Below are 21,335 nucleotides of genomic sequence, written 5' to 3'. Positions count from 1 at the left end.
GACGTACATTCTCTTAAACGGCCACTAGGTGGTAATAATGAGTGACAAATACTAATGTGCTTGATTCTCAGGTTATATAGCTAAGTTATAACAATGCAGCTAAGAAAATAACAAAATATTGATATATTTATTACTTTTATTGAAACAATTACAACAAAAACACATTTAAAAGTACAGTATTGGGGGATAAATGTGGCAAAAAATGACAAATATTGTACCAGTGTGTTTGCTCACGTTTACAAAGTTAAAAAACATGCTGGAAATGCATTGTATTAAAAATACTTCTAACTAATTTATATACATGTTGCACAGCAAAGTATGATTGTATACTACGAGCAAAGATATGACAATTTGTTGACATAATAAAAAAACAAACGTGATGATATATTAAAATATAAGCAACTCAACACAATGAGATTCTCTGACAGACCAGCTATCGTCTTTACAACACAAAGCGGTCCCTGACTTGGTGTTCAAGTTCAACATTGCAAACATCAAACGGCATCACTAAGTTCTTGTTGGCTTTTTTTTTGGCACTGGCGCTTCCAACGAGATGAGAGATTTGTCAGTCGTAGTGATTGTTCAAGCATGATTTTTTTTACAGCAGCTTAGAGGCCATGCTATTTAGCCTTTTCTTACTCACACAAACATAGCTTTTTTTAAAACATACATACATACATACATACATACAGGTGTATCTAAATACATAAATAAATACAAAAGGTACTGGATTTCAGGGGTTGAAGACTCCAATTCAGGGCTCAGGAAGTTTTTTGCAGTTTTGCAGGGTCAACTTACACCTGACGTATAAAACATTTCTTTGTATATTATTTCTTAAATTTTGTATACAAAATAATCGCCCTAATTTCTAATACTTAGGCATTTTACAAAACTTTTTTTTTTTTATTATCATTGCTTATGAAAGTTTTCTGTTGTGGACCCCTGTGTGTGTATACAGTACTGTACTTATATAGTTTATCTGTAGACTTAGCCTGATTAAAATGCTGTTGTGTTCACTGACCATGGGACATAACGGAGTCACTTGTAGCACCTCAAGTGAAGCGCGAGCATCACATGCAGTTGACCACGTTGCTAGAACCCTGACCTACATCCCTGATCTGGCTGACGTGCGACGAACACACAGCGACGCCTGCTCCAGCCCGGCAGTGTGAAACGGATCCCACCAGCTCCCACCTGGGGAGAAGAAGTGCAATTAAGACAAGTTTGCAAACATACGTCATGAACGGCAGTCCTCACCTGTTCATTCGAGGGTCAAAGGCCTCCACCGTGTTTAGGTAGATGTTGCCGTTGTGGCCGCCTACTGCGAATACTCTGCCCATCACCGTAGCGACGCCCACGCCTCCCCGCGGAGTGGTCAGCTCCGATACGTACTCCCAGCGGTGCATTCGAGGGTCGAAGCGCTCCACGGAGCTCAGAGGTGAATTGTCATCAAAACCGCCTTTAGGGATAAAATAGAAATGTTAGCATTGCAGTTTAACACTTTGATGTTAAAATATAGCCTGTACCAATGGTGTCCAAATTACGGCCTGCAGGCAGTCTTCACTAAAGCCACTCCAGCTTCATTTTAAATATCTGCCAATCTAATTGCTACAACCTTTCCGCTCTATAGTGGTTATTGTAAGTAAATCAGATAAATGACCATGAATGACTATGAAGTGTGAACAGCACAGCATTTATATAACCCAATCCAAACAACCTTTTCCACTCATGGCGCCAAAAACAGCAACCGTCACAAAAAGTCAACACATAGGGTCACACATTACACAACCTGCTATCTGTACTTTGTGGATATTGTACAAAAAAAGTCCATGCACAATCTTTGTCTTTTTTTTTTAATTACACCCGTTTAAATCCTTTACAATGCATGTTGAGAAAAATGCAAAATACTCCATGTTTAGGGTATTTTAGCAGCTTGATATTTCTGATTGATTACAAAACATTAAGGAGGTTGTCATGAAAAGTAAACTAAGTAGGAGTCGAACTTTAACATCCCCTTCATATCCAATTGTATTAATTATTAATTATATATTCATTATATTAATATTATATGTATATACATACACTGAACAAAAATATAAATGCAACAATTGTTTTTGCTCCCATTTTTCATGAGTTGAACTCAAAGATCTAAAACTTTATTGTGTACACAAAATACCTATTACTCTCAAATAGTGTTCACAAATCTGTCTAAATCTGTGTTAGTGAGCACTTCTTTGCACAGATAGTCCATTCCACCTCACAGGTGTGGCATATCAAGATGCTGATTAAACAGCATGATTATTGCACAGGTGTGCCTTGGGCTGCCAACAATAAGAGGCTGCACTAAAATGTGCAGTTTTATCACACAGCACAATGCCATTTTGCATTGCAAGTTTTGAAGGAGCTTGCAGTTGGCATGCTGACAGCAGGAATGTCCACCAGAGCTGTTCCGTTTGAAATGAATGTTCATTTCTCTTCCATAAGCCATCTTCAAAGGTGTTTCAGAGAATTTGGCAGTACATCCAACCAGCCTCACAACCGCAGACCACATGTAACCACACCAGCTCAGAACCTCCACATCCAGCAGGTCCACGAATGTCTGAGACCAGCCACCCGGACAGCTGCTGCAACAAATGGTTTGTATAACCAAAGAATTTCTGCAAAAACTGTGATAAACCGTCTCAGGGACGCTCACCTGCATGTTCGTCGTCCTCATAGAAGTCTCGACCTGACTGCAATTCGTTGTCGTTGCCCTAATCTTAACCAATCGTGACTCATCATAGTAAACCAACCAACCAATCATGGATGTTCTTACACGTAAACCAGCCAATCATTGATTTTTCCCATATATTTTGTCCCCTGCCCGTGGAGTTGCACTAGTCCAGGGGTCGGCAACCCAAAATGTTGAAAGAGCCATATTGGACCAAAAATACAAAAACAAATCTGTCTGGAGCCGCAAAAAAATTAAAAGCCATATTACATACAGACAGTGTGTCATGAGATATAAATTGAATTAAGAGGACTTAAAGGAAACTAAATGAGCTCAACTATACCTACAAACGAGGCATTATGATGCAATATGTACATATAGCTAGCCTAAATAGCATGTTAGCATCGATTAGCTTGCAGTCATGCAGTGACCAAATATGTCTGATTAGCACTCCACACAAGTCAATAACATCAACAAAACTCACCTTTGTGCATTCATGCACAACGTTAAAAGTTTGGTGGACAAAATGAGACGGAAAAAGAAGTGGCATAAAACACGTCCTAGAAAGTCGGAGAAAGTTATACATGTAAACAAACTAGGGTGAGTTCAAGGACCGCCAAAATTAGTAGGACAAAACAGCGCTCGCCAAATACTCGAATCAGTGAAGCATGTTTAATATAAACAGTGGGATTTATAACAATTAGGGAGGTTTGTGTCATGTTTGTCCTCCTACAGAAACCATATTAAAACAATTTTTTTTTTTTTTTTTCCCCTCATCTTTTTCCATTTTTCATACATCTTTGAAAAAGCTCCAGGGAGCCACTAGGGCCGCATGCCGCTCTAGAGCCGCGGGTTGCCGACCCCTGCACTAGTCCATTTAGCTTTCTCTTCTCCCTCTCTTTTCTTTTGTAGCATGTAGCTTAGCTAACCGCTACATGGGTCTAAAAATATGTAAGCTACGGAAATCGCTACTTGTTTAAAAAGTAGCGAAGCTACTGCCAAGCTACTGGGAAATGTAGTTAAGCTCCGTAGCTTCGCAACTTAGATTTTTAAGTTAATCATTTTTAATGGAAAACCATAGTTTTTACCACTGAAGCCAAAAACCGAAAGGACATGGACGACCATATTGTATCTCACAAGACATCTTTTGGGTCATAATCCCCAAATAAGGAGAAGTGTTGCACTTCCCAGTGGATAAATTGCCAAATAACCCTTAAATCAAGCAAAATGTTGCAATACTGTAACTTCATTTACCGACAACGTAGAGGCAGCCGTTCAGCTTGCTGACTCCATTCCCGGCCCGCCGCTGACCCATCTCATTGACCTCTGTCCACTTGTTGAGGTGCGGGTCAAAGCGCTCGACGCTTGACAGTGACGCCATGCCGTCGTTGCCTCCCACGGCGTAGACATAGCTCTGACAGGAGGAGGACAATACAAAAATGCTCATGGATGTAGCATGAGGATGGCTTTTATGCGCTCTTCTTACCCCTAGCGCCACAGATCCCACCCCTCCTCTGGGCGTGTTCATGGGCGCCACGGCACTCCAGCAGTTGCTCTCGATGTCGTATCGCTCCACGTCGTTGAAACACGAGTTGTCGTCGAGACCTCCGATAGCGTAAATGGGCCCACCGAGCGCTGCCAGGGCGATACCCCTCCTATAAAACAGTCATGTGGAATAAAACCACAAGGGGCAGAACATGATAAAAAGGGCATAGTACATATATATGTAATACCGCTTAGTATTCATCGAGGCTTTCATCATCCATTTGTTAGTGAGGGGGTCAAACACCTCCATGTTGCCCAGGTGCTCATTACCATCATGGCCTCCCACAGCATAAACTTTTCCTGAAAACACAAAATGGATTTAAGGGACATTTCACAATATAGAAAACACACACACGCACGCAAAAAGTGATGTTCTTCTTCATGATATATATTTAACAGTGTACATTTTCAAAAGATTCTGATTCTGATCCATTTGGAGGGGGCGTGGAGGGTATCATCTGTATTTAAAAGGAACGCCGCCACACACACAAAATGTTTGCAGACATGCTCAGAAAGAGGGTTAAAATGTAACTGGAGCAAAAATGTTACCAAAACATATCCAATATATATTATCTAGACGACAAGGAAGTGTGTTAAATGTAGATCATCACAGGTCCCCTTTATTTGTATTTACTATGAAGTAGTATAACAATATAAAGTGAATTTATCAGTTCCAGTGTTAAGCTATAGCCTTAATGACACCTTTATGAAAGTGTACAGGTAATGTTAGATTGGTCAAATGAATTTGTGTATGCAATTGATTATGTATTATTCAATTGGATATTGGATTTAACAGACAGTAGTATAGTGAAGTAGGTTTCACTTTCACTTCTATGGTTATCACACTTTTCCCTTTATGCCATCACAGGTACCGTTCCTTAACTGGCGTGACCAAAAAATGTGAAATAAAAAGCAAAACACACGTGTGGCGTTAATTCTTTCAATCCTCATGTGGCATCATGAAAAATAATGATTCAACTTTTTGGAGGTTTGTCCATAATATTACCAAATGTACTCGCCATGCAGTACTTTGCAACTTTATATAAAATCCAAGCACTCCATTCAAACATTAAAATATATAAACATCATACAATAGTGGATGTCAGCGCTTTTACCTCCTACAGAAATGACACCAACGTGCCGCCGTCTGCTGTTCATCTCAGGGCCCAAGAACCAGCTGTTTTTACTAATGGAGTAGCACTCGATGCTGCGAAACGGGTCACCAGAACCCCCTCGTCCTCCCACACAGAACAGAACCCCTGAAGAAGAAGAAACCTTACATTAGCGGGTGTTAATATGTAAGCCAAGTCAAATGTTGTGAAATAATTTACAACCTGCAGTGTGTTTCCTTGGTACGGTGCGGGAGGAGTACTCGAAGTCCGGCACAACCTTGTTGCTGAGGTGCAGGTGGTAGTTCCTGGCCTCGTCCATCAGGTCACGACAGCTCAGGTTACTTTTGATCATCTCATCCTTAGCCACTGTTCCGGTCAGGAAGTCTACAGGGAGCAGGGGGAGGCGCACCTGGAGAAAAATCCGTAAAGACACGTAATAACACGGATTCAACCTGCTGTTATCCAACCAAACCCCCAGCAGTGGGTTGTACAATTAGGCCCATGTTTTAATGCGGTGAATATCATGTAACTTTGGCTTAACTTGGTTTTGAGAATGCAGCAGTTATGGTCAGTACCCAAATATCCATCCATCCATTTTCTACCGCTTGTCCCTATCGGGGTCGCTGGAGCCTATCTTAGCTGCATTCGGGAGGAAGCCGGGGTACACCCTGGATATTTCATAATCAATGACGTCACTGTGAAAAATACTTTTTGAAAAACTTATTTTATAAACTTTATAGTGGTTAATGGTTGTATAGAATAATTTCATATTTAACACAGAGCGCTGATTGAGTTGTGAAATTAGTGTGACTATAAAATAAATTTGTCTCAATCTTTGTTGTTTTGTTTTGGAGTAATTTATTCAGTAGATTGTATACATTTAATACAAAATAGTGAATACATTGGGAATATATTAGAATAAGCCAGATCTTTACTTTGGTTTATGGCAATGGGGCAGTTTTATTGAACTTTTCTGGAAAAAAAAAAAGTTTTCTATTGAGCTATAATAAATAAACAGGGAAGTACAGTGCATGCGGAAAGTATTCACAACGCTTCACTTTTTCCACAATTGGTTATGTTACATCCTTAATCCAAAATGGAATAAATTCATTTGTGTCCTCAAAATTCTACAGACATACCCCATAGACATTTTTTCAATTTTGTTAATTTATTAAATATAAGAAAATACATGTACATAAGTATTCACATCATTTGCTCAATACTTTGTTGGTGTACCTTTGACAGCAATTACATCCTTGAGTCTTTTTGAATACAATGCCACAGGCTTGGCACACCTATCTTTGGGCAGGTTCTCCCATTCCTCTATACAGCAGCACTCAAGTTCCATCATGTTGGATGGGAAGTGTTGTTTTTTTTGAGTATCTAGTTGATAGAAAAGCACTATATAAATGTAATCGATCCATACATCCTACCATTTTCTACCGCTTATTCCCTTCGGGGTCGCTGGAGCCTATCTCAGCTACAATCGGGCGGAAGGCGGGGTACACTGTAATCCATTATCAAATATTATTCCGAAATCTTATAACAGCAAGAAAACCATATCCATGACCTTCTAAATTTGGTTTTAAACAGAGTCACCTTTACACACGTTTAGTCCATAAAGTAATGCTGCCTGAGGCTGAACCAATCAATGGCCACGACACGGAACAGAGCGCTATGATTAGTTTGGACCCATGTAGTGGCCAATAATACTGTAGCATTGATATTTTTAGTTCATTTAGGTATTTTTATGCTTAAAATGCATAATTTAGGACAAAAATATGTAAAACATACTAAGAAACAAGTAAAGAGTAAAGCCACAAACTTTGAAGCGCAATGGGGCGAGGAAGGTCAAGTATACTACAAAACTGCTGCAAAGAATGGCATATCAAATATTAAATATATTGTTACATCAATAACAAAATATTAATATATTATAATTTTGTATTATGTAAAAGCAAAAATAACTTAACTGTTGGCACCTGTTTTTTGTGTATTCGAGATCTCCAAAACTCCTAAGAATTTGTATTAAAATCATGGAGGCGTGGCGGAAATAATAATAAAACAGTTTGGCCTTCGTCCAAACGAGCCGTTTGGAATTTGAGGATGTCGTTGTGGCTTGTGCAGCCCTTTGAGACACTTGTGATTTAGGGCTATATAAATAAACTTTGATTAATTGGGTGCCAGTTCTATAATTATCAATGTTATTAAAAAATTATTAATTTTGAATCGAGAATCGATTCTGAATAAAAATCGTTACCCCCAAGAATCAAATCGAATGAAATTGTGTTGTGCCCAAAGATTCACAGCCCTAGGATTTAGCCTGAAGGATTTCAGCGCATAAATAAACCCGCCCAGAAAGCGGCTATGAAAACATAATCTATGCAACATTATGACCAAAGAACCACCATTACATGTTGTGTGGACCACAAGGTAGTGTTTTAAATGTAAAAAATATAATATGACTCCTTCAATGGCGACGACACGGTGACGCAAGCTAACCTGAGAAAAGAGCTGGTCCAGCCAGGTCTGGTGGTGCTGCGGGTTTGCTTTGAGCCATTTCACCGCTGCTTTGTACACTTGTGTCTCCGAGTGGATATTGAGGTCTCCGGACGCCAGCAGTGTGCGCAAGTGCTGGGGAGACACGCGGGTGAAGTCCTCACACTCCACGACCTCCGAGAAGTGCTCGCAGGCGTAGCGGTCGGCCATGTCCATCAGGTCCACGCGATTGTGACTCTCGGCAAAGGTGCGTACGGCTAGGCAGTTGGTAGGGTGGAAGTGGGCCTTCATGTATTCGCAGCAAGCTCTGGCCACCAGCTCTACCTGGAGACATCCAAACACGGCGATGAGGTCACTCCATTTGTGGACCGCACACCTGTGTCGCTTACCTGGAGGATGCAGGCAGCATAAAGCAGAGGCTGGACATTGTCGACGGTCAGTGTGAGCTTGGAAGAGTACGCAAAATGGACGAGGTCCTGGATGGCATCGCCATCAAAGTCTTTAATTTCTATGAGCTTCTGCTTGGCTTCGGTCATTTCGGACAGGAACATGGCCCTGATGGACGAGTAGAGCATTCAATTCAATAAGAAAAATGAGAGATGTAGTGATCAAAGCATGTTTCCACCTGAAGTATGGGATAACACAGGCCAACACCAGCTTGTGACATGGGATCAGCCTGCTGCCAACCTACACACACACACACACACACACACACACACACACACAAACAAGAGCAGACATCAACCAGGGCTAATGCCCACCAAAGAAGAGCTACACTTCGTCAGAAACAAACCAGCTTTTGATAAGACATACCTTGAGCGTCACGTCACAGAGCTCTCCAACTTCATAGAAGTGCATCAGCGAGTTATGGAACTCCTTCCAAGCCTCATGGGCCTCAAAGAGAAAGGAGCCGTCTGACTCACAGTCTACTTTGGACGACTTGTTGGGGGGCCGCTTCTCCTTTGACTTGGGCTGCTTGGCATTGTCCGGCACCAAGTCCCCTGGCGCCATGACTGCAGCTACAGGAAGCAACACCTTGACATAAGAGAGGAGGCACTAAAATCAGGATAGGACATCTTCAAAAGGAGGCCACAAACTAAAACTTTAAGGGGCGGCGTGGCTCGTGTGGTAGAGTGGCCGTATCAGCAACTTGAGAGTTCCAGGTTCAATCCCAGCTTCCGCCATCCTAGTAACGTCCATTGTTTCCTTGAGCACTTTACCCTTGCTCCTGATGGGTCGTGGTTAGGGCCTTGCATGGCAGCTCCCGCCATCAGTGTATGAATGGGTGAATGTGGAAATAGTGTCAAAGCGCCTTGAGTAACTTGAAGGTAGAAAAGTGCTATACAACTATAATACATTTACCATTTAAAGAACAGGTGGAATTGCTTGACGTGTAGTTTTCCCTCTTTAATGTCACGAACATAAATGTTCATACAGTATCTAAGACAGTACATGACATTCTGCTAATTTTTATAGGCTCTATGCTGGCGTCACATGACTACATTCGTACATTAAATGGTGCTGCAGGCTCAGGTATACAGTACGGGGGAAAACAGGAAGTTGTCGGACGTTGACCCAGGAAGGGAACACAGCAAGGCTATTAAACTGGCAACCCAGGGGCCAAATTCGGCCCCCGGAATGATACCATACCGGTCCTGTTGTATAGAGACATTTGGACCCCTGTAAACACATTGGCAGATCCTTGCATTGACATTTTAACCTTGCTAACAGACATAGAACACTGAGGTCCAAGCTTGTCATTTACGTAACAGCACCCCCTTTAAGTCCTCTCCTTTTTGGCAGTTACAAATGTTTTTGGAACGTGACGGCGTGGCGTAGTTGGAAGAGTGGCCGTACCAGCAACCTGAGGGTTCCTGGTTCAATCCCCACCTACTACCAACCTCGTCACGTCCGTTGTGTCCTTGAGAAAGACACTTCACCCTTGTGTCGTGGTTAGGGCCTTGCATGGCAGCTCCCGCCATCAGTGTGTGAATGTGTGTGTGAATGGGTGAATGTGGAAATAGTGTCAAAGCGCTTTGAGTTCCTTGAAGTAGGGCTGGGCGATATATCGATATACTCGATATATCGCAGGTTTGTCTCTGTGCGATATAGAAAATGACTATATCGTGATATTCGAGTATACATTCTCACACAGTTGCTTTTAGCTGCGGGCATTACACTGCATGCGTTTCTCACTCTTTCTTGTCTCTCCTTCTCACAGAGACGTAAACCAAGCGCACCTTCTTACATAAGTCACGTGTGCAGCATCACACGCTCCAGCGGAGCAGACCGGTAGAGACATGGCAACGTTAGCTGTGATGCTAACGGTGAGGTGCGGGTGGTAATACAAGAGAGAGAAGGAGCGAATCTGGTAACAAATGGAGGAATAATTAATTACCAAGAAAAACAGCACGGGATCCATCGTCTGGCGGTGGTTTGGCTTCAAGCGGGAATATGTTCAACATTTATGCGGCAAAAGCGTTGCTACAAAAAGTAGCAGCACTGTTAATGTAGCATCATTTGAAAAGTCACCCGCTAGAGAATGAAGAGTGCTTGAAACTCTGCATGTCAACATCTCCGTTTGGTGCCACACCAACAAAATGCCGAAGCAACTATTCCCACATCAACACCGTATGAAAAAAAAAAAAGTCAACAATAGAAGGAGATAACGTCCGCAGGAACCTACCACAGAACGAAGGACATACACTATTTGATTTCCTACTATGCAGCTCATTTTTATTTGACAGTTATTGAAATATCTTGTGCGACATCATGCACAAAAGTGCACTTTATTTGTTTTTAACTATTGTAGTGGCGTTCTGTACAAAAAGTACACTTAATTTAGTGTTTTGATATGTCATCTTAGTGACATCATTCACAAAAGTGCACTAATAGCTTGTTTTAAAATGTCTCTGACAATCTTGCACTTTCTGTTTTGGAAATGACATGAATGTTTGTGCCACTGCTTAATAACTGTTTAATAAATAAAGTTTTGCTAAATTGACTTACCGTATTTTCCGCACTATAAGCCGCCCCGGGTTATTAGCCGCACCTTCAATGAATGGCATATTTCAAAACTTTGTCCACCTATAAGCCGCCCCGGACTATAAGCCGCGCCTACGCTGCGCTAAAGGGAATGTCAAAAAAACAGTCAGATAGGTCAGTCAAACTTTAATAATATATTAAAAACCAGCATTCTAACAACTCTGTTCACTCCCAAAATGTACGCAAATGTGCAATCACAAACATAGTAAAATTCAAAATAGTGCAGAGCAATAGCAACATAATGTTGCTCGAACGTTAATGTCACAACACACAAAATAAACATAGCGCTCACTTTCTGAAGTTATTCTTCATTCGTAAATCCTTCGAATTCTTTGTCTTCGGTGTCCGAATTGAAAAGTTGGGCAAATGTGGGATCCAAAATGGCCGGTTCCGTCTCGTCGAAGTCATCGGAGTCAGTGTCACTGTTGTCCAGCAGTTCTGTGAATCCTGCCTTCCGGAAAGCTCGGACCACAGTTGTGACCGAAATATCTGCCCAGGCATTTACGATCCACTGGCAGATGTTGGCGTCGTCTGGCGCTGTCTCCCTGTCTTAGTGAAGGTGATGTTGGCGTCGTCTGGCGCTGTCTCCCTGTCTTAGTGAAGGTGTGTTCGCCTTCTGTCATCCACTGTTCCCACGCAGTTAGCAGTCTAGCTTCGAATGCCCTGTTGACACCAATATGTAGCGGCTGGAGGTCTTTTGTCAATCCACCCGGAATGACGGCGAGTATTGAATTAAGCGCGTAAGCGTGTCTCTTAATGTGATGTTATGAGCTAGCAAATATAACAACTACACTACCCAGCATGCAACGATAGTGACGAGCATGCGCGGTAGCCCTGAGAAGCGTTGTATGCTGGCAGTTAGAATGTGGTTATGAGCACGCTGTGAGTAAACGTTGAGAACTCAGTTAACACGCCTCGTCTGCATTATTTATAATTAGACAGACAACACACTTAATAGGAGCCATTTTGGGGTCTTTACATAAACACACAAATGGAAATGAAACGTCACATATCCCAGCATGCACCGCGCGCTTCTTCTTCTTCCGGGGGCGGGTGGTTGCTTACAGTAGAAGAAGAAGCGCTTCCTGTTCTATGGGGGCGGGTGCTTACCTTGGCGGTTGCTTGCGTAGAAGAAGAAGCGCTTCCTGTTCTACCGGGAAAAAAGATGGCGGCTGTTTACCGAAGTTGCGAGACCGAAACTTTATGAAAATGAATCTTAATATTTATCCATATATAAAGCGCACCGGGTTAAAAGCCGCACTGTCAGCTTTTGAGTAAATTTGTGGTTTTTAGGTGCGGCTAATGGTGCGGAAAATACGGTAGTTGTGATTTCCCTCTCTGCATGAAAGTTTAAAATGAGCATATATTAATGAAGTATGAACAAGAATGTTTTAATGTAGACACATAGAATCATCATACTGGTGTGATTATATGCATCAAGTGTTCATTCAAGGCTAAGGCAAAATATCGAGATAATTATCGTGTATCGTGACATGGCCTAAAAATATCGAGATATTAATAAAAGGCCATATCGCCCAGCCCTACCTTGAAGGTAGAAAAGCGCTATACAAATATAACCCATTTTTTAATGCAACTAAGGTGTTGCTGTAGCTTGTTTGCTCCGAATACAGTCAGTAGTCCTTTGTTAAACTTCTTTAGTTATAGTAGTGGTGTTCCTTAAGGTTAAATTGTAGGTCCTCTATTTTTCATCATGTTGGGCTATTCAATTAGTGCCCTGCGAGTTCAGTTCAAAAGACGTGTTAGAGACTAACATTATTGTAGCAAATCCTTAAAAACACCAGAGATGATCCCTGACTAGCTTTTTTTTGCGGAAGGTCCTTATAAGAGCAGCAGAACGCTCCATTAACTTTGCCAACATAAATCGTCCAAAATCAAATGTTTACTTTAGAGGACGCTGATTCTCTGGAATATACAAAATAAGACTAATAGGGAAGGGAGGACTCCCCCCACCCCGGTCCTCAGGTTCCTGGAAATGTGGCCCCTGAAACAATTGAGTCAACTAAACCTGGCAATACAGTATAGATTTTTTAATACTGTAGTGGAGAGTGTGTGTGAACACTATTTTGTTACATTTAGAATACATTAATTACATTAATCTTGTTGGAAACAAATAAGTGGGTGACGCTGCTACACAGACAACTTTTTAGATTGATATTCACAATACATGACATTCTGTTCACTGCTGTTGGCATTATGCTGGTGTCACATCATAAAACTATAGTGGACTATAAATCTTACACCGCATGTTCATCGTACGGATGTATTTAAGCAAATCTAGGAAAACAGGACAATTTTTTAGGCTGGAGTAGGAGAGACTTATCCCACATTGTGAAAATTCTGCAGTTGCAAGGAGTGCAAGGACATCAACATACAGCATGGACAGGAAAACAGTAAACATGACTTAAAAGAAATAGAATGAAAAAGTTAAAAAGAGTAATACTAGGAAATTTCGCACAATGCATTTTGTACAAGCCTGGAGATAAATAAAAGCGCTATGCTCGGGAAAAAAATTACATTGTAAGCAGATATTTGCTAGTAAGTTAAGTTTGTCCCAATTTCAAAAAGGAGGTTTATGTGTCACGTGATGTATCAAGACAAAATATTTAAACATGGCTAATAAAATGAACCTATTTTTCAAACAAACTATGAGAAATTACTACACACTTACCGGTGAAATAAAACTTTATTTTACTTAAATATTGTATAACTATATTTATATGTATAAATACAGTAAAAACTACAAATATTGAAAATATTGTTGAAAGAAAACCTTTCTGTCACAGTTATTGTCAAGGCAAAGTGCCTCGCATTAGATTTGATTGTACTGCGAGTAAACCAGACACTTTTACTGCAAATACGCTCCCATGAGCGTCTATGGAGGAAACAAAAGTAGAATATTTGGTTGGGGATCTTCCCTACCAGCTGAGCAAGTTTGGTCAGTATCACCCCCACCCCCACTTCTCTCGCTCTTTTTCCCACTTCCCTTTTACTAACTCTACAGTGATGACAAGCAAAACCTAAAATAAATTGCAGCTTTCTCACCGCGCAGTACATCAAAGCTCAGCAATCAAATCCCTAAATAAGATAAGTCGTACCTGTAAGCAAGGGGGGTTGTGGGGGAACACAAATCTGACCAGTCTGCTCAAGTGGCGAGGAGATCAAGTGTGCGTAGAGAAGCTTAGGGCCAAAGCTCCACCCCCACACCTTACACATAGATGATGCACTGTCTTCCCTTCTGTGCTGAATAGAATGAGTATTACTGCAGCATCATAATCAGTCCACTCAGCTTGGGTTAACATCAAAGTCTCCCACACGAGACAAGAAATAATGTGATGGCTTGTCTGCACTAGAAAATAAACCATCACAGCCTTAAAAATGTAAACGCTCTCTGACTGTGTTATATTATTTACAAAGAGTAAGAGTGCTGGTGGTGAATTAATAATTGAACAGCAGCAGCCACTTGATGGCACGGAATAAGAATTTGCACAAAGAACCTATAATTAAATCATCACTGCCATATTTAAAAGTCAACCGCTCAAAATTAAAACATGTTTTCTGCACATAACACTTATTAGCTCAAAATAGTAATTTGACACTTGCAAAAATGTTTTTTATTTTTCACATGTTCTTTGCTTTACACATTTGTATATAGTAGTACCCTAATTTATGAACCTAGTTGATTCTATGATTGATCTCTTAACTCAAACATCTCACAAAACATCAAAAATCAACGTCTCCCATTTAAATTAATTGGAATATCATAGTTTCGTGCCCCTCCAACACAGCACAATTTAAAAAGAAAAACAAACTAGAATAATAAAACTGTATGAAAACAATCCACTAAAATGTACTACTAACAACTAGAGTAGTTTTATGAAGTAATGTGATAATAATGCACAGTTTTTACCTTGGAAAGTGGACTTCTACAATATCTCCAGCACGGCCAGAGACAGGAAGAGACGCAACAAATCAGTCCACGCGGATGATCAAGAATCGATGTGTCATTTGGATGACACATCGACATACAGGCTAACGGGCATATATTTCCCCCGTTAGTCTGTATGTCGATGTGTCATTGACACATGCTAAGCATTCGTTGCACGAGCATACTAGTTTTGTGAGACAAGATCACAAAATAGTTTACATTCGAAATGTCCATTTCCATTTATTACAAGTAATAAGAAAACGTAAATGCCTGACTTACCTATCAAGGAGGAAATTAGCAAATTTGGCAGCAGATGAAAAAATCTTCTCCGCCTTCAATCGTCTCCATCTTTCAAAAGCATCCCCGATACAAATCCTCGTTTTGTTCCTGGCTTTTGTCATGAATAAGTTGAGAATCGTAACAAAGCCTTTTAGATTTACTAAGGTCTGACATGTTTAGTAACTTTACCAGTGGCAGTAGCTCGACGGAGAGGGCGGTGCGTAACTGGCAACCTGGATGTAACACACTCACAGACTTTTTTAATTGGTCAAACGGTGGAGGGCGAGCCATCGAAATGAAAACAACAATATTTCGGGGCTGTAAATCTAATTTTGAAATGAGCATATCCCGGCTGAACTATTATTATCAGTTATAAAGGTATTCGAAAAGAACATGATTTATTAATGTCTTTTCACATATCAGGACCATTTAATGATGACTTGACATTAAATTATTACATATGGCACCTTTAAAGTTGGGGCACATCGAGAGGAGCCAGATGAGGTGGTTCGGGCATCTGGTCAGGATGCCACCCGAACGGCTCCCTCGGGAGGTGTTTAGGGCACGTCCGACCGGTAGGAGGCCACGGGGAAGACCCAAGACACGTTGGGTAGACTATGTCTCCCGGCTGGCCTGGGAACGCCTCGGGATCCCCCGGTAAGAGCTGGACGAAGTGGCTGGGGAGAGGAAAGTCTGGGCTTCCCTGCTTAAGCTGCTAACCGCGCGACCCGACCTCGGATAAGCGGAAGAAGATGGATTGATGGATGGCATTCTTAAGTTGAGGTACCACTGTGTAAATAAAAGGGCTTTTTATCTTCTTTTCTAAATTTCCTCCCTTAAATTTGGTACACAACTGTCTGGGACTGCAAGTCAGTTAAGGGTGGACTGTGGTCAAGCTTGCCTGAGGGGTCAGACTAATGGTTAACATGTCTATGGATCTATGTTTGAATCAGTTTTGAATCAGGAATATTTCTGTGCATATTGCATGTTTTCTCCAGGTACTCCGGCTTCCTCCCACATCTTAAAAACATGCAGGTTATGTTTATTAGAAACTGTAATGAAGATAAGCCATAAAGAAAATAGATGGACTAACGAACACAACAACTGCACTTTTAACATGTACACTGATTCATTCAAAGATGAAGAAAAATTAGGTAGGTTCTAAATTTAGGAAGTAGAATGTTTTTGCTTATTTGCATACAACCAAAAATTTGATCAACACCAAATTTGGTACACAACTTTTTGGGGACTGACAGATTTGTTCAATTTGGGCAAGATTAGTGGAAACCCAAAGTTTATTTATATAGCCCTTAATCACAAATGCCTCAAAAGGCCTTCACAAACCACAACGACAAATCTGATTTTTGGCATCAGATTCAGGCCATGTCAGGAGGTAGTTTTGAATCCGATTAGAATCAGATATTTTCAAATGTGACTGCAGTCTGAACGCAATGTGACCTGAATGTGATTTTTTTCATCAGCTTTGGGCGAGCTACGTCTTTCGTGTGCGCCAGAAAGATGCAGCCCGCCAGCGAAAATTGATATTTCATCACAACACCCGGTTTCGGTTTCTATTTAAGACGACCACATTTTCTGTGCATCACTTGTCAATAGTGCGCAAATAATAGGCTATATATAATATATGGATAGATATTTTGATTACGAAGAAGTAGCGATTGTTTAAATATAACTAAAAGGTGTTTTCCAAAGGCAGTAATATATTGTTTAATTCATTAATTCCACGGTACTTTATTAGTAGCAGTGTACCGTACAACACTCTAGTCCAGGGGTCGGGAACCTTTTTGGCTGAGAGAGCCAAATGTATTTGGAAATGTATTTCCGTGAGAGACATATAATATCTTTTAACACTGAATACAACTAAATGCGCGCAATAAGTAAGACCAACATTTTTATATAAGTCTCTTGTTCTTTTTGATAACATTGTTATTCTGAAGCTAACCGATAATAAATAAAATACTTTTTACCATTAATGCGACTTCTAGACAACAGATGGATGGATTAAAATGCATGAGAATGTTTTATATTTTGAACATTATTTTAACACTGTGATTACCAGCGGAATTATTCATTACTTATCGTGTTAAGCAATGTCAGCTAAGATTTATCTGAGAGCCAGATGCAGTCATCAAAAGAGCCACATCTGGCTCGAGAGCCATAGGTTCCCTACCCCTGCTCTAGTCCCACCATTGCACAACATACCCGACAGCAATGGGGTTAACGGCTCAGATCGTTTTTGTTTGTTTTACATTCATCATGCTTCGGTTAATGAATAAACAAAGATCTACGCGGGGAAAAAGCCGCCATCTACGACTGTTGTCTCTTGGGAATTTTTTGAAGGTTTTTAACGTTAATGTTTTCCAATTCGCAAGCTTTAAAGTTTTAGTATTTTAGTATTATTATTTAGTATTTTAGCCTAACATTAGCAAGCATGGCTAGCTGACATTACAAACTAACATGTAATATATTATATATCTTATGCAGAAATTGTGGATTTTTTCTCTGGCCCTACCTGCAGAGTCAAAAATAACAACGGCACAACCAATGACTTCGACATTGTGAACGGTGTGAGGCAGGGTTGCATCCTGTCGCCATTGCTGTTCCTAATTGTCATTGACTTTGTGATAAAGAAGTCAGTCACCGGGGCAAACTTTGGCATCAAGTGGGGAGGGACCAGATTAACCGACCTAGACTTTGCGGATGACCTGACTCTGGTTAGCCATACTCAGCATGCACTCCAAGAGATGACCAACAATCTCCATGAGCACGGAGAAAAAGTCGGACTACGGATAAGCCAAGAAAAGACCAAGGCCATGGCCGTTGGACAAACACAACATTTTCCACCACTCACTGTAGACAAATATGACAAAGTATGTTGACGACTTCACCTATCTTGGAAGTAACATCTCAAGTACAGGAGACATGGAGAAAGACGTCAATAACAGAATTGGCAAAGCTGCAGGAATATTCCAAAGGCTCCGAAACATCTGGTCTTCCAAAGCCATCACAACGGCCATCAAGCTATGCCTCCACATGTCAGTGGTCATACCAACAGCAACCTACGCCTGTGCTGGGCCTTAATGCGTGTGTGTGTTAGAGTTACAGACTTGTAAATGTAAATTTAGACACCACTAAAGTAGTTGTTCTCAAAATATTGTATTTCAAGGTACAGTTGTGGTCAAAAGTTGTAAAGAACATAATGTCATGGTTGTCTTGAGTTTCCAATAATTTATTCAACACTTATTTTTTTGTTAGAGTGATTGGAGCACATACTTGTTGGTCACAAAAACATTCATGAAGTTTGGTTCTTTTATGAATTTATTATGAGTCTACTGAAAATGTGACCAAATCTGCTGGGTCAAAAGTATTCATACAGCTATGTTAATATTTGGTTACAAGTCCCTTGGCAAGTTTCACTGCAATAAGGCGTTTTTGGTAGCCATTCACAAGCTTCTGGTTGAATTTTTGACCACTCCTCTTGACAAAATTGGTGCAGTTGGTTTTCTGACATGGACTTGTTTCTTCAGCATTGTCCAAACGTTTAAGTCAGGACTTTGAGAAGGCCATTCTAAAACCTTAATTCTAGCCTGATTTAGCCATTTCTAAACCACTTTTGACATGTGTTTGGGGTAGGGATGATGTTTGTTAAGAAATTATCGAGTTCCAGCCTTTAAGGAATCCTCTTATCGAACCGATTCCTTATCGAATCCCTTATCGAATCCAGATAGGTTGTTGTGTGTGTTGTTGAGTTCCAAAAGCCATAGATGTTACATGACTGGGCCGGCACGCTGTTTATATGGAGGAAAAGCGGACGTGACTGAGGAGAGCATGCGGTCGTTATAGAGTGAAGGTTTCAGGTGAGAGAGGACGCTAAAGGCACGCCCCCAGTGAGCATATAGTTCTGCCATGTGCGTTGTAAATTTAAAAAAATTGCAGACAAACAAATCACCAACATGGACGAGATGCCGCTCACTTTCGACATCCCGGTGAAGCACACTGTGGAGAAAAAGGGGACCAACACGGTAGCGAATCCATACGCACAACGGTGCAACGGCTTTTACTGTTGTGCTAGCTTGCTATGCTAATGAGTATCAAGACTGACTTTGAAAATGAGGAGAGGGAATCTGCCGTGTTTGATGGAGAACTTGCCCAGCTGTTCATTTCAGACACAGAAAATTAGGACTTTGATGGATATGTGAATGAGGATTGATCAAACAATAATGTGAGTACATTGATAAATACTTCAATACCCAACTCAGCTTTGCTCCTGCTGCCTTTTTAAAACAGCGCCAATGCATGCGAGCGTATGTTTTAAGCTAGCGCATGTTTAACTATGCCTGCGCCCAAAAATCCGCTGCGCCTAATTTATGCGTTAAATACAGAAAAAGCACCCATAACTGACACGGCGCATTTTAATACAGTGCGCCCTATGGTCGCGAAAATACGGTATAGTGGCTTCGATAACGGGAACCGGTTCTCAAAAAGGGATTCGAATCCATGGAATCGGTTCTTTTCTTATCGAACAATCGGGAGAACCGGTTTCGAACATCATCCCTAGTTTTGGGTCATTGTCTTGTTGGAACACCCAACTGCACCCAAGACCTAACTTCCGGGCTGATGATTTTAGGTTGTCCTGAAGAATTTTCATTGTCCCATTTACTCTCTGTAAAGCACCAGTTCCATTGGCAGCAAAACAGGCCCAGAGCATGATACTACCACCACCACGCTTGACGGTAGGCTTGGTGTTAGTGGGCTTAAAGACCTCACCTTTTTCTCCTCCAAACATATTGCTGGGTATTGTGGCCAAACAGCTCAATTTTTGTTTCATCTGACCACAGAACTTTCCTCCAGAAGGTCTTATTTTTGTCCATGTGGTGTCAGATGAAACAAAAATTCAGCTGCTTGGCCACAATACCCAGCAATATGTTTGGTATGTGCTCCAATCACTCTAACACAAACAAAATAAGAGTTGTCGAAATTATTTTTTGAAACTCAAGACAGCCATGACATTGTTATTCACAAGTGTATGTAAACTTTTGACCACGACTGTATGTCCTTAACTCTGACAGTGTACAAATAGAACCAAATGGACCCAACACTGTCAGAATTACAGACCTTGTAAGGGTCAATTTAGGCCGCCCTACAGGAGCCCCCACAGTCCCTGGAATCCACTTTGAGAACCACTGTAAAACAGTATTCAATCAAACAGTGGCCACAGGCAGGGAGAACCGCTGGAGGTGAGGAGATCGGTCTTAAGCATAAAATCGATGTAAAACAGGCCTTATCGATGGCAAAAAAGGAAACATTTTTGAAGGCATCATGACACTTAAGTCTCACTCCTGTCATTTTCTGAAACTTGGCAGCCCTGGTTAGGTGTAACACACATAAGCACATGGACGTTATCATAAGGTATGAGATTCATTTAGCAAAAGAAAACAACGTCATAAGAACACCAAATGTAACAAGTTATATTTGTATTTTACTAAAAAATGATTATACAGACGCATTAGTATTAATGTGGCATGCCATTTATACTATTTTAACAATATACATTTGGGTGGGCATACAGCTCTTCCACACGCGTTTTTATTCTAAAAACTGTTCCCCAAGTTACCATTTAAATATTTGAAACATATTTAATCCAAACATAATCCTCTCCATGTGAAAAACATCAACATACTCATAGACAGCAATTAAGAAATCACCGTTAGCTTTTTTTGGCCAACACAAGCTAGCATCGGCACGAGAGCTAATCTGGTCTTGACAGGAGCAGCAGAGGAATGAACATTTGACGATAAACCCCACACAAATTCCTAAAAGGGTGAGTAACTGTTAGTTGAATGCAAAACAATTCGAATTTTCGTACCTCATATCGCAGGAAGAATTGAAATGCCCGGCTTCTTTGCAGTGAAATGTTTGTTGGCGTTGTCACGTTTGTTGTCATTCGCGGTGCATCTTGGGTATTGTAGTTGATCTCTCAATTTAGGGCTTTAGTGTTGTGTTTGGAGTTACCACTCGCCGCACTTTCGTCAAATTAGGCCTTTAAATAAATACTACACTTAAGTCTAATTAATCATTTAACAGCTCAACAAGTGAGTGTATAAATAACATATTATTCAAAACTTCAGGAAGTTAGCATAGGTTATAACTTATTGGTCATTTTGTTTTAATAGCAGCAAAA

General features: G+C 40.8%; 1 protein-coding gene across 1 annotated transcript; it reads right to left on the bottom strand.

The window, feature by feature from the left end:
* Window positions 1–118: 118 nt before the first annotated feature.
* klhl8 (kelch-like family member 8) lies at window positions 119–21,160 on the bottom strand. Its single transcript, XM_061926956.1, has 12 exons — window positions 21,021–21,160; window positions 8,680–8,901; window positions 8,492–8,553; window positions 8,256–8,421; window positions 7,870–8,190; window positions 5,590–5,776; window positions 5,371–5,514; window positions 4,444–4,555; window positions 4,197–4,365; window positions 3,965–4,124; window positions 1,258–1,459; window positions 119–1,194 (listed from the first exon to the last, which is right to left on the bottom strand). Exons 1-12 carry the CDS (start codon window positions 21,096–21,098, stop codon window positions 1,071–1,073), a joined length of 1,947 nt encoding a protein of 648 aa, XP_061782940.1. The 5' UTR covers window positions 21,099–21,160; the 3' UTR covers window positions 119–1,070.
* Between the last annotated feature and the right edge of the window lie 175 nt (window positions 21,161–21,335).

This window comes from Nerophis lumbriciformis, linkage group LG32, assembly GCF_033978685.3.
Source record: "Nerophis lumbriciformis linkage group LG32, RoL_Nlum_v2.1, whole genome shotgun sequence".
In the NCBI taxonomy this organism is placed as follows: domain Eukaryota; kingdom Metazoa; phylum Chordata; class Actinopteri; order Syngnathiformes; family Syngnathidae; genus Nerophis; species Nerophis lumbriciformis.
This window is presented reverse-complemented; position numbering and strand designations above follow the sequence as displayed.

Excerpts from the sequence above, each read along its gene's own strand:
- klhl8 (XM_061926956.1), bottom strand. The coding sequence starts at position 21,098 with ATGACAACAAACGTGACAACGCCAACAAACATTTCACTGCAAAGAAGC. Across the intron at positions 8,422-8,491 it reads TGTGTTATCCCATACTTCAG|GGCCATGTTCCTGTCCGAAA; the intron begins GTGGAAACATGC and ends CTCGTCCATCAG. Across the intron at positions 5,515-5,589 it reads ACCAAGGAAACACACTGCAG|GGGTTCTGTTCTGTGTGGGA; the intron begins GTTGTAAATTAT and ends CTTCTTCTTCAG.